The sequence below is a fragment of the Anomaloglossus baeobatrachus genome, chromosome 5, assembly GCF_048569485.1.
Source record: "Anomaloglossus baeobatrachus isolate aAnoBae1 chromosome 5, aAnoBae1.hap1, whole genome shotgun sequence".
NCBI lineage: Eukaryota > Metazoa > Chordata > Amphibia > Anura > Aromobatidae > Anomaloglossus > Anomaloglossus baeobatrachus.
In genome coordinates this window covers 530,211,453-530,225,206 of record NC_134357.1, presented here as the reverse complement: position 1 = coordinate 530,225,206, position 13,754 = coordinate 530,211,453, and the positions used below count along the sequence as shown (strand labels likewise).

Here is a 13,754-nt window from a genome sequence, read left to right as displayed (position 1 = left end):
GAACAATATCGCTACGGCAGCATCACACGCACATACCTGTTCAGCGACGTCGCTGTGACCGCCGAACAATCCCTCCTTCAAGGGGGAGGTGCGTTCGGCGTCACAGCGACGTCATAAAGCGGCCGGCCAATAGCAGAGCAGGGGCGGAGATGAGCGGCCGGAATATGCCGCCCATCTTCTTCCTCATTGCCGGTGGACGCAGGTAAGGAGATGTTCATCGTTCCTGCGGTGTCCCAAACAGCGATGTGTGATGCCGCAGGAACGATGAACAACCAGCGGCATGCACCACCGATATTATGAAAAGGTGCGACGTGTCAACGATTTTTGACGTTTTTGCGATCGTTGATCGTCGCTCCTAGCTGTCACACGCTGCCATGTCGCTAACGACGCCGGATGTGCGTCACAAACACAGTGACCCCGAGGGTTCCTTTTCTCAGTCTCTGTGGGGAAAAATGTAACGCTTCATTTTTTTCTTCCACGTTTCTTTAATTCTCGTGAAGCATCTAAAGGGTGAAAAAGTCAATTTTGGGCATTTTATATCACATAGGCTCTTCAAAGCCACTTCAAATGTGATGTGAACTTAAAAAAAAAAAGTCTTATAAATTTTGTTGGAAAAATAAAAAAAAACTGCTGAAACTTTGAACCCTTCTAACTTCCTGACAAAAAAAAGTTATGTTTCAAAAATTGTGCTGATGTATAGTAGACATGTGGGAAATGTTATTTATTAACTATTTCATGTAGTATAACTATCTGGTTTAAGGGCATAAAAATTTAAAGTTAAAAAAATGCACATTTTTAATACATTTTGGCAAATTTTCAATCTAATATATAAAGCTGAGTGTGTGTATGTGTGTATGTCCACTAAAGGAATCCGCACAGTCTCATTTACAATCACAAAGTTTTGCACAGACACCCCATGTGACTCAAGGAACGTCAGACTATGTTTTGAGGGGAAAATTTAACCCCATGCTTTACAGCTACTCTCCAAAAAACCTGCCTCCATTACAGTGAATGGAGCTGGGAGCTACAGGAGCTGTGATTGGCTGCTACAGGAACAAAGGAAATTGTTAGTATAAGAAGCTTATGTGTGACGTAATTTGATTTGTGTGAGGAGACAGACACAGACAGAGACAGACTGAGAGACAGACAGCTAGACACAGACAGACAAAGAGGCAGACAGGGAAAGAGACAGATACAAAACAGAGACCGATAGGAAAAAAAACAGACAGACGGGAAAAGAGAGACAGAAAAACAGAGAGGGAAAAAGGCAGACAGGGAAAGAGAGATGGGGAAAGAGACAGACGGGGAAAGAGACAGACAAATAGACATAGGAAAATAGACAGAGGCAAACAGAGTGAGAGTGACACACAGAGAGAGAGACAGAGACACTGATACAGAGACAGACACTGATAGAGACAGACAGACACACATAGACAGAGAGACACACAGACAGGGAAAAGACAGAGAGAGAAAGACAAATAGAGAGACAGAAACAGAGAGAGAGACAGACAAAGATATACAGAGACAGGGAAAGAGATAGACAGAGAGAGACAGACAGACTGACAGGCCAAGAGACAGACAGAGAGAGAGACAGACAGAGACTGGGAGAGAGACACAGAAACAGTTACTATCCTGGGCAATGCCTGGTACTACAGCTAGTATATTCAGAATATAGTAGTAAATTTAGCTTATTATGATTTACAATTATCATGTATTACAATGAGTTACAAAAAACATTTTTAGAATCACTGGGATATGGTGAACCTTCCATGTGACTTTGGATTCTCCTGTGTGTGAGTTCTTTGATGCACAACAAAAAATGATTTACGGGTAAAACATTTCCTACATTCAGAACAAGAAAAAGGCTTAACCCCTGTGTGAGTTTTCTGGTGTCTAGTAAGACATGATTTCCCTGAAAAACATTTCCCACATTCTAAACATGAAAAAGGTTTCTCCCCAGTGTGAGTTCTCATGTGTAAAACAAGACCTGATTTCTCTGCAAAACATTTCCCACATTCTGAACATGAAAAAGGTTTCTCCCCTGTGTGGATTTTCTGATGGGTAACTAAAGCTGTTTTCCGATTAAAACATTTCCCACAATCTGAACATGAATATGGCTTCTCCCCTGTGTGAATTTTTTGGTGTCTAAAAAAATTTGATTGATGTGCAAAACATTTCCCACATTCTGAACATGAATATGGTTTCTCCCCTGTGTGAACTCTCTCATGTGTAACAAGCTCTGATTTATGGCTAAAATATTTCCCACAGTGTGCACAAGAAAATCTTTTCTCCTCAAAAGGTATTGTGAAGGAAAAATATTTTCTATATTCTGCATTTGAAAATGGCTTCTTTGCTGTAAGAGCAGTTTGCTTAATGACTCTTTTGTGACTTTTATTTCTCGGAGTAGTCTGTGAGGAATCAGAAGATAGGATCTGTTTAAAAGGATCAGATGATAGCTCTTTGCTGTGAAGGGATGATGGGATATCTGGAATAATGATATTCATTTCAGTTATATCTTGTGTGATATCAAGGTCATCTGATTTATAAATTGCAGATGTCAGTTGTCCCTCTGATCTCCTGGTACAGAAATCTGCCAAGAAAAAAACAATAACTTTGAAAAAAATATACTAAAAAAAAATTTATACAGTATTTGTATAACACTTCTAAAATAGCAAGTTATATAGAAAAATAGATTGTCTTAACGGTAATTTGATTTCTAGGAACCCTCCACGACAGCACCACAGTAGGTTGTCTCGCCTTCCTTAAAAGGAACAGGAAAAACAAAAGAGGTCAAATAGTCCCTGCCCACCATCTATCTCCATTATTTTCTAAAGGACCACACCAGCACGTATTTATTTACAGAAAATAACAGAAATGTATATGAGTAAAGAAGGAAGGGAACTACCTCTATTGTCGTGGAGGGTTCCTAGAAATCAAATTACCGGAAAGTCTAATTCTATTTTCTCTAGTCACCCTCCACGACCACTCCACAAAAGGAATATAAAAAAAAAATGTCAAGGAGGGACGATAGCGTGGAGATCTTTTCTCTCAAAGGCCAAATCATTATTGGACATTTCATTTAATCTATAATGTCTCAAAATGGTATGGACTAAGGACCAGGTAGCAGCTCTGCAGCTCTGCTCAATGGAAGCATTAGCTCTCTCAGCCCAGAAGACTGACAGCCCTATTGGAATGAGTTGTAAGCTGTAAAGCCTGGCTCCTACAATATATGCTCCACAGATTGCTTTCTTAATTCAGATAGGAATGATGATACTTTATGAAGCCTTCTTACCCATATTCTGAACATAATACTAAACAAAGATTCTAATCCCTCCTCCACGGCTTCGATCATTGAAGATACTGAAGAACAACCTTCAATACATCTAAAGACTGAGACTGAAACTCTGCTTTTTTGTTTGATCACTTGTCAGAATGATGGAAGAATAATTTCCCGAGACATGGAATTCTGAAGTCCCTTTAGATTCAAATGATGGATCCAGCCAGAGAACAATTCTGTCTTTTAGAATTCTTAATAGAGCTCCCAAACTGAAAGAGCCTAAAGCTGTTGTGATTGCAACTAGGAAATCCACTTTCTGGGATAATCTGTCCAAGTCCACTAAAGGAAATGGTTCCAATGGAGGTATTGTTGGACCTTTGAGAACAGTATTCAGGTCCCACGGTGCAACTAAGTTGGCCAGTCTTCGATGTAATCTGGAAGCTGCCGTCATTAACCTTCTTATCCATTGATGGTCCTCCAGGTTCTGATCAATCTTCGAGACCTGTACCTTGAGGGTGCTGGGTCTCAAATCTTTCTCTAGACCATCTTGAAGGAAGTCCAGAATCTGGGGTATGTCTGGATGAAAGGAATCCAGAGGACTAAAGCCACACCATGATGAAAAAAAAAGTCTTTCATATTTTGGAGTAGATGGCGTTTGTCACTTGCTTTCTAGTCTTTAGGAAGGCATCAATGATTTTGCCTGAAAGGCCTCTAGATCTCAGGATTGAGTATTCAGAAGCCATGCTGCCATGTGCGAGGTCTTGGGATCTGGATGGTAAAGTGGACCCTGATGGAGAAGATTGTAGGTTGGTGGGAGAATAAGTGGACCTTCCAACTTTAGGATGTTAACAGAGAGCACAAGAGAGTGGTGTTTAATGCCGCGCCAATAGATCACTTCAGATGATGTTCAGACCAGTGTTACTTTATTGTTTTCCAGGTCAACGCGTTTCTGGGGCATCTGCCCCCTTCATCAGGACCACCAAAGAAACAGATAACATCCAATCTGTCTAGTACAGACAATGTATACAATATATAGACACATTGACGTCACAGGCACAACCCCTAAAGAAAAAAACGAGCGGGAAAGACTGCCACGTTGCATGGAATGACGTCAAAAGAAAAAAAACAACACTTAACAAAACAAAAAAAAAAAAAAATTTTTTTGAATAAAGATTAATCCCTATTTGACATGTATTAACATATATTTCCTTATACAGGGATCCATATTATTTTACGTATTTGTCAAAAGAATAAATATATATATATATATGTGCGTGAAAAAAGACAAATAAAGAAAAGTGTGTAAAACCATTCATCCGCAATAGTGCGTGAAATAAATACGTGTATGCCCATGGATATTAAACTTGTCTTATACGCCGGACAAGTCAGCGATTTCCCAAGGGAGGGATGAGAACCCTCGTTGTAATATGTGTGTTCCACTTTAGACATTTCAAAGCCACGGCATTATAACCTGCCGCCACCTGTGCTTTTACATCTTTCAACCACCACCATGAAACAGCAAGTGCAGTGTGCCTAGCGAAAGAACTAAAGAGATTCAGAAGAACCGCTTCTGATCTGTGAACTCAGACCGCAGTTCAACCCAGGACAAGACCGTGGGAAAAAGAGCCAAAGAGCATGCGCCGAAGCAAAGTACAGGTAATGAGCCGGCACAAGTTCACGGGAGTGCAGGAGCGTGGGAACCAAAACCATTACGCATGCTCAGCCAATCTCATTAATAGACGCCCTGCAACAACCTATAGAACCCGTACACCCTCAGACTTTGAGCCGACCATGAGATTACTCATGATCGCGCTAAGAACATACTAGGGTCAAAGAAACCACCAAACTAACAATAGAGATTTAAAAGCACCTTGCCTGTGAACCGGCGAGGATCAAAAAAACCCCCGTGTGGGACGAACAGATAGAATATGGTACAACCTTAAAAATCAGGGTATTTAACCAACATATAAATATAAAACATTTGCATAAGAAACCATAAATATACACATATACAAAAGTAAAACTGGTGGTCCACTAAAATCGATACACAGAATTTATAACAATAAAAACAGATTAAAATCGCCTACAAAAGCATAAAACATACACCAAACAAATATTAAAATACATCAGTGAAACAGGTCTGTGACCTCATTGAGGCCATGGGGTTTTAAAGTATTAAGTTTATAAATCCAGTACGTTTCTTTTTTATTTAGGGTCTCCATCCTATTTGCAACTGACAACGGTACATGCTCAATAGGGGTCACTTTCAAGGCGATTTTCTTGTCATGGCAAATGGTGGTATGACGGGACAAACCATGTAACATATACCCTATTTTAATATTATGTCTATGAGAATTGATACGGTTATGGAGGGCTTGGATCGTCCTCCCCACATACCGTTTGTCACAGTCACATTCAATCAGATATATCACATAGTCCGATTGACACGTGAGATGTCCTCGTATACCAAACTCAATACCTCCAGGATCACATCCGAAGCTAACCCGCCCGTGCTGGATGGACCTGCAACAAAGGCAGTTTTTGGTCATACATTTATATGATCCCATGGGTTTGTTTGTCCCTACACAACTGGGGGGACCCCTTAACCTGCTCGGAGCCAGCTGGTTCTTAATCGTCATGGCCCTACGAAAAGTCACCCCCGGTCGGGATGGCAGAACGCCCTTAAGGTAAGGGTCATTACATATTACTGGCCAATGTTTTCTTAAAATCCCCTTAATGACCTCTCCATCACAGCTAAACGTGGTTAAAAAGTTGGATGAAAAACTACCGTTGGTGGGGGTGAGTACCGCTCTACCAGATCCATTGTCACCATCAAGGCTCAATTTCCGCCCTTGGCCTCTAGCTTCTTGATATGCCTTCTTAACTAACGTTAGCGGATATTTCTTCTCCAAAAATCTCTCTCTAAGAATCTTTGCCTGATTATTAAAATCACTGTCCAACGTACAGTTCCTTCGTATCCTTTGGTATTGATTCTTGGGGACATTCCGTAACCATTTATCATAGTGGTTACTATTGTAGTTAATGTACCCGTTGCTGTCAACTTTTTTAAAAAAGGTTTTCGTAAGGAGAGATCCTTCTGCGTGTGAGATGGTGAGATCCAAAAAATTAATAGCAGTTTTCTCCACCGTGGGGGCAAATTTTAAGCCCCAACCATTATTTACAATCCCTTCCAGGAAATTTAAATAATTATTTCCAGCATTATCCCAAATAATGAACTTTTGAACTTTTTCTGGATTTTCAGAAATTTATTAGGAAACTTACACTTACCAGACATTTTGAAATCAATAAAAGGGTATCTACTACTATAGATGGTAATATTGATTGTTTCCTGCATACCGATTTTAAGTTGAAATCAAATTTTTATCCCTTACACAGCATGGGTCACCACATTAAGGTAGATAGTGGTTACTATCTACCGTTTTGGTGGCTGCAGCCTTGGATTGTGTGATACATGCGATTACAGTAGTTGTGGCTTCTCACAACTACATCTGGTGAGTAGTTTTACTCCCCCACCCCCACCCCTCACATATTGGGGTAAGACCCTATGCGCTTGTTTTTCCACAGTTTTTCCGTGTAACTTTAGGATGTTCAATGTTGCAAACCAGCTTCTCTTTGGCCAAAGAGGTGCGACCAAGGTTGTTCTGACTTTCTCCGTTCTTATATTCTGTAGAGCTCTTGGTAGAAGCGTAATTGATCGGAAGGCATATGTTATTGTCTACCACTATACAAGCATTGCTTTGGTTCAGAGAGAAATAGCGGTCCACCCTTGCGTTCTGACAGACTGCAAATAAGTGTACCTCTGAATATCCCCACTTGTTTACTATGATCTGGAAAAGTTCCATTCGCTTGGTTGCATAATTTTCCTGCTCAGGAGGTCTGCCTAAGTGTTGGTGGAAACTTTTAGATGGTGCACTGACAGGGAGAGGAGATGTTGTTCTGCCCAAGAGAAGATTTCAGACAAGATTGACTTTAGATTCTTGCATTTAGTGCTCGCACGATGATAGATGTGAGTTACCGTGGTCACATTGTTGGACTAGACCTTTACATAAATACCCTGTATAAAAGATACTGCGGCTTTGAAAGCCGCCTCTGCTGTTTTAAACTCTCTGTAGTTGGAAGATCGAAGATTAATGTCCTGAGTTCAAGCCCCTTGAAAATAATTCTGGAAGACCACAGCTCCCCATTCTTTTTTGCTGGCATCCGTCTTAACCACTGTTAGAGGAATCTGAATTCAGGATGCTCCCCTCCTTAAGTTCCCAGGTTTGAGTCACCAGATGAGTGAAGATTTCAGCTGACAGGGCAAGGAAATCATTCTGTTTAGTCACCCAGGGTCAACAGGTTCTGCACACACTACCGTTCAAGGTCCAGTTGTTCGGAATTTCGGAGGTGCCATGTGTATTTACAAAGATTATGGCAGAAGTAGTGGCATACATCAGGAACCAGAGGTGCAGGAAAAGAGAAAAATATCCAGCTCACCTGTCATCCAGAACCATGTAAATCCTCAGGGTGCTTGTGGTCCGCCGGTCAGTCCACACTGGTACTTTTCCTCCTGCAATCAGGATCCAGATCATCAGTATAGTTACATATCTCGACAATTTCCTAGTACTAGCTCCCTCTATTCAGGTACTCGGAGAACATCTGCAAAGAGCCCTTCAGATTCTAACATACTGATGAACCATCAGATATTAGACTCTCAGAAGCAGACATTGTTCTCATCAGAAGACAAGCAGATTCAAATAAGATCCAGAATAACTGTTCTACGGAATCGGACGATGGTATCATTAAGGTTTACAATGTCGGTTCTGGATTCTATGACCTCGTACATTCAGGCGGTGGCTTGGTCCCAGGACAAAGCTAGAATTCTGCAGACATTCATCCTTCTAGTTTGGGACAGATCCCCCAGGTTCCTTTACGAGGAATATGCGACAATGATGACCCCTTCCAAATTCTATTTCGGGAACTGGAGAGATCACCCCTGCAGACTTTAAATCCTGAAGGCTCAACAGAGTGTTTCATAACCTATGGGATGCTAGGTAGGTCACTCTCATACACTGTGAAGGATACAAGGAGAATGCCATCTCGCACGGATTCCAAGACCCACAGATCTGAAGAAATCATCTGCCACTGGGAAAGTTCTCTTGAGATACAGCCCCTCACTGCATTGGTGTCATTGTCTATCTTGTCCCTGATTTAACCAAGTAGGATGCTTCTTCCTCTTCTGCCTTTAGTGTAACTCCAGCGACAATGACTTCCCCTTCATTCTGTATTGAAGGGTGTGTTTCTGTGGTGGACGGAAGGATCTTCTCCTAAAATTCTTTAGTGTGGGTAAGGATTTTTTTTTTTATCAGATGCCTTTTCCAATAAATCATCCAATACTGGACCGAACATGTATTCTTCAAGAAAGGAAATGGAACAGAGTTTGATCTTATATGCCACATCCCTATTCCATGACTTCACCCAAAGATCTCATCTCGTTGAGTTTGACAATACCGATAAATTGGCTGCCACCCTCACTGCTTCTGCAGAGGCCTCCGCTAGGAAACCAGTTGCCTTCTGGAGAAGAGGAATAGATGGTAAAAGATCCCCTCTGGGAAAGATGTTTCTCCAGTTGGTTCAGCCACCGTAATATGTATCTTGCGACACACGTGGAATTTGCAACAATTGTCTTTAGTAGTGATGCCGATGTCTCCCATGATTATCTCAGCAGGCTGTTCATCTTCCGATCCATGCTATCCCTAAGCTGAGACAAATCTTCAAATGGCAATAATGTCTTCTTTGCTAGTCTGGCTACCTGGATGTCGACCTTTGGTATTTTGGACCAACATGTGGCAGTTTCTTCCTGTAAAGTGAATCTTCCAGTTTGATAGGTACCCCTAGTTGTCTCTTCAGAAACTTCCACTCGTCCATAATCAGACTCTGGATATTTTCATGAACAGGAAACACCATTTTCTTTTTAGAATTATGTGCTACGAACACCTTGTCCTGAACAATCCAAGTAGTTTTCTCCTCTTCTACCTCCATAGTACTTTGTACAGCTGTAACGAGTTCATCCATGTTTTCAGACTAAAAAGTTACTTTTCTTGTCTCCTAGGGTGAGGTCTGGAATGGAGCCTAGTACACCTTCCTCCAGTAATTCCTCGGATATGGAAAGCCGTCCTTCCTGTGAGTGAGTCAGATTCCTGTTCTAGTGTAATCTTCCTTTTCTTGGCCCCAGATGGAGTCAGAGACATGGACTGGGAAACGAGGCTAGGGAAGATTGAATTTCCTGGCTTACTATCCCCTTAATCTCTTTCATTAAAGAGGGTTGCCCCATTTTGATAATTTTTGTGTACAGCTCTAGCAGAGTTGTTTTTTTACAGGAAGATGAGTCTTTTAGGACAGCTGGCACATTTACAACTTGCAATCTTAGGATTTACTTTTTGGTGCAGGATCCTTGTCCCACTAAAAGAAAAGCAGAACAAAGTGTTAAGTATCCTGATCTAAAAGGAATGACATACCCATGCCACAGATACTTACTAGGATAGTGCTGGACTCTGTAGATGCGGAGAGGAAAGAAACTACACCCTCGCTAATCAAGATAGGATGTCTTCTGATTTATATCCAAGAAACATTAACCAGGCACCCCAATATGGTGGAAAAAAGTAAGTGATTTATTTGAAATTACAAAGCAATTCAAAAACTGTGAAAACGTTACAGTCACAATTTGACCTTCATCAGTTCAAGGATTACTGGGACAAGGCTGCAAAAGTTGGTGCGGAAATGCGGTATCCACCGTAGTGAAGGAGGGCACCAAAACATTTTCAGAATATTTGGATTGCTATATCATTTCAAACTACCATTACCTTCTTTTAGGGAGTGCCTGGTTTATAGTTCCCGAATTATGGGACCATATCCTACCTGAGCACCCACATTCAGAAGCGCCATGTTAGTCTTCTCACTTATATCCAAGTGACTGGGAGCCAGCACTGCATCCTCCCACAAATGAGACTCCTCCCATTTGTCTTGTGGGTGCACTTAATGCACTAGTAAGAATCCTTTACCAGATTATGCTATTGTCCAACACGTGGAATCTCCTTACACTGAAATCCTGTAATGCGTTTCACCCTAGAACACAACCGGAAGTGACGACTTGATTGAGCAACTCAGCATCTGACGTCACTTCCAGTTCTCACAAGCTGGAGAGGAGAGGGGATGAGTAAGTCCAGGGAGCTACAGGAAGCCCCTAGTGTGAATAGGGGGAAGAAAAGGCAATCGCCCTCAGCTGCCCAGCTTTAACAGTTATAGGGAGAGGTGTCTGATGCCAACCGCAAAGCACCAAAAGATGACCTTGTCATGCCCTATAGGGACAAAAACACACTGGAGATAGACGGTGGGGTGGTGCTATTTGACCTCTTTGGTGTTTTCTGTACCTATTAGGGAAGGGGAGGCAACCTCCTTTCGTGATTAGAAAAAAGTACATTATTAACTAAGACAAAAATAATTGACAGTCTATCGATAGACCTGATAGTATGAATGAGTAAAGCATGATGTACAACCCTGTTTGTTTGTTTTGCCTCCCAAATACTGGAGGATTAAGCCATCAAAAAATGTTAGAAAGGTAGGAATAATACCAATAAAAACTTAAATTTCGGTCATGCACACAATGAGTGCACCTGACAGGTTCCCTTTCATTAACCGACTTTCAGAAAAAATGTAATTATCAGATCTTGGATTTACTTTGAACAATGGGAAATAATTATAAAGTCTGTTAATGTTCTCTTATGTATGGCCCATGAGAATATTTTAGTTCATGTTTTATCACAAGTTACACCATCCCTAGCTTGTATACATAAAATCCTGTATATTAATTATACTAAATATCTTAAGAGTAACTCATAGGCGGTAGATCTGTTGTGAAATTAGGGAAGTGGCTATAGCATTTGTTACTGTGAGGCTGAATATTGTTGATTTTTTTTGTTTTTTTATAGCAGTCAAAATGGATTGTCCTACTAAGGATCGTCACATGACTTTGTAAGTTGTCAGCACATTCTATGTACACGGTCATTTGGCTTTGCAGTTTAGAGATCTAGGAAGGTAAGGGTCAGTGTCTTTTAATTCCAGAGAGTAGGGTGCATTCTCTGGGCTGTAAGCTCTGGCCAGAACAGATCTCACTCCTACAGAAGGACTTCCAATGCCCAAAGTAATGGGGACAGTTTTGATTTAGCAGGAAAATAGTAATTGAGATGTAGCCGGAGTACAACACAAGAATAGCAGCCATAACTAGTAACTGAGAAGAATCTGCGATATTTCTGCATTTAGCTGTTACTACTCACCTGCGTAGCCATATGTAGGAGTCTCCTCTTTACTCTGTTCATCACCCCTCACATAGGTCTCTGGTGTATTAATGTAGGTCAGATCTTTACCCTATAACAAATATTGTAAAAGTCACAGACAGATGGAGAAGTCACATCTATGATCAGCTCTAATCCTGCCATCTCCACCGCTCTCATTACACAAGTATAAAACATATAATACTGGAGGATAAAACAAGACTGAGCACAAGACCTTCACAGCCGTCTACACATCATAGGAGATTTCATGGCACCTTCTCTCCATCTACCTGATGATCCTGAGGAACATTGGGATTTTCTTGTTTACGTTCCTGTGGAAGAAGAGGGGGACGGGGACATCTCTCTGGTGTTGTCTTCTTAGTGGATAGAACTGGAGGAGACACATACAGGGACTGAATTCATTCTTTACATCCAGATAATTATAGGCCAGATGTATTTAGTCCCGTCTATTACCTGGTGATGTGAGGGGCTGGGGAACCTCCATCATGACGTCCTTGTACAGATCTTTGTGTCCTTCTAAATACTCCCACTCCTCCATGGAGAAATAGATGGCAACATCCTGACACCTTATAGGAACCTGACACATACAATGATACCGTCATCCCCCCAATCCCTTCATAGCGTTACTGTATAATGTCCCAGCATTCCCAGCAGTGTCACCTCTCCAGTCAGCAGCTCAATCATCTTGTAGGTGAGTTCTAGGATCTTCTGGTCATTGATATCCTCATGTATCAGGGGGTGAGGTGGAGGCCCTGTGATTGGGCTCAGGGGTCTTCCCCATCCCTCAGACACAGGGTCCTGACAGCGCTCACTAGAGGTCTTCTTCACTACTGTGTAATCCTGGTTATGGAGAGACACAGTAATAAATCTCACTACAGACATTTCCAGAGTCCTCACCTCTCCAGTTCTGTCCATCTGTTATTCCCATAGATAAGAATGATGTAATGTGACGCCATCAGAATCTCTCACCTCCCCAGTAAGCCGGAAGAGGATCTCTAGGGTGAGGTGTAATATCCTCTCCACCATCTTGTCCCGGTCCCTATCCATCCTTGATGGGTCAATCAGGAAAATTCTCTTATATAGAAAATCTCCACTGAGAGGGTCCAATACTGTAGGAACCTGAATGGGGAGAAGTTGAGACGATGTCACATCACAAAAAATCCTGTCTGTTAGGCCCCCTTCACACGCACGTGAAAAAAATGAATCGTTTTTTCATGGACGTATTAAAGGGGTGGTTTGCTCCCCGTGTGCCATGTTTGTGGCACATGCGTGTTCTTCGTATGTTATACGTAATAACACATGTAGAACGGAAAGTCCCGCCTTACCTGATTCTTCCAGAGCTGTCTGTGGTGCTGAATGACAGTGTCCGGCACAGGCCACGCCCCGCTGACGCTGCTTCCGACCCCCAGTGAAGAAGATGCGTTGTTCAAATTCACTGGGGGTTGGATGCAGGTGACAGCCGCGCCAGAGACTGCAGGGCTGGTGGAGGTGAGTATGTGGTTTTTTTATTTTTACAATGACACGTGTGGTTCTCCGGCGCGTGTCACATGGGACCGCATCCACACTACATCCGTGTGGTACGTGTGCGGGCTGCGTGACACCCGTGCTGCCGGAGAAAAACGGACATGCTTCCGTATGGAGCACACAGGCTCACGTCTGCTCCACACGGAAACACGGGCCAATGGCTGAACACGTGCGTGTAAATAAACCCATTGATTTTAATGGGTATACGTGGGCCCGTGTCTCCGGTACATGCGGGAACGGACCTAGCACGTACCGGAGGCTACTAATAAAGCCTATATATTTTAGGCCACACACACAACAAGCAGTTTGCTCCTCGGAGTCTGCAGCTGGATACATTTCTCATAGACTCATCTTCCATAATGCTAATTCCTACCTCATTTACCAACACTGGAATCGGCATCACTGCAGGAGACATTCATTACACGTGAGATGACGATACGTGGGCGCTGTTAGGACTGCAGAGAGAGCTCTCTTCCCCTCCCAGCCTCCTAAATGTTGCAATTACTATTGATAGCAGCATTTAGGAGGGTGAACAGCCTGGGGAGTGCAGGTACCGATCCTGGCTGCAAGATCCGGAGCTAGTCTGTCATGTAAGCAACCCG

At 42.2% G+C, this 13,754-nt stretch overlaps 1 protein-coding gene across 1 annotated transcript; it reads right to left on the bottom strand.

The window, feature by feature from the left end:
- Window positions 1-480: 480 nt before the first annotated feature.
- On the bottom strand, window positions 481-13,552 carry LOC142312914 (uncharacterized). The gene is made up of 6 exons (XM_075351902.1): window positions 13,526-13,552; window positions 12,289-12,468; window positions 12,082-12,205; window positions 11,898-11,998; window positions 11,611-11,701; window positions 481-2,590 (listed from the first exon to the last, which is right to left on the bottom strand). Exons 1-6 carry the CDS (start codon window positions 13,550-13,552, stop codon window positions 1,746-1,748), a joined length of 1,368 nt encoding a protein of 455 aa, XP_075208017.1. The 3' UTR covers window positions 481-1,745.
- Window positions 13,553-13,754: the final 202 nt, after the last annotated feature.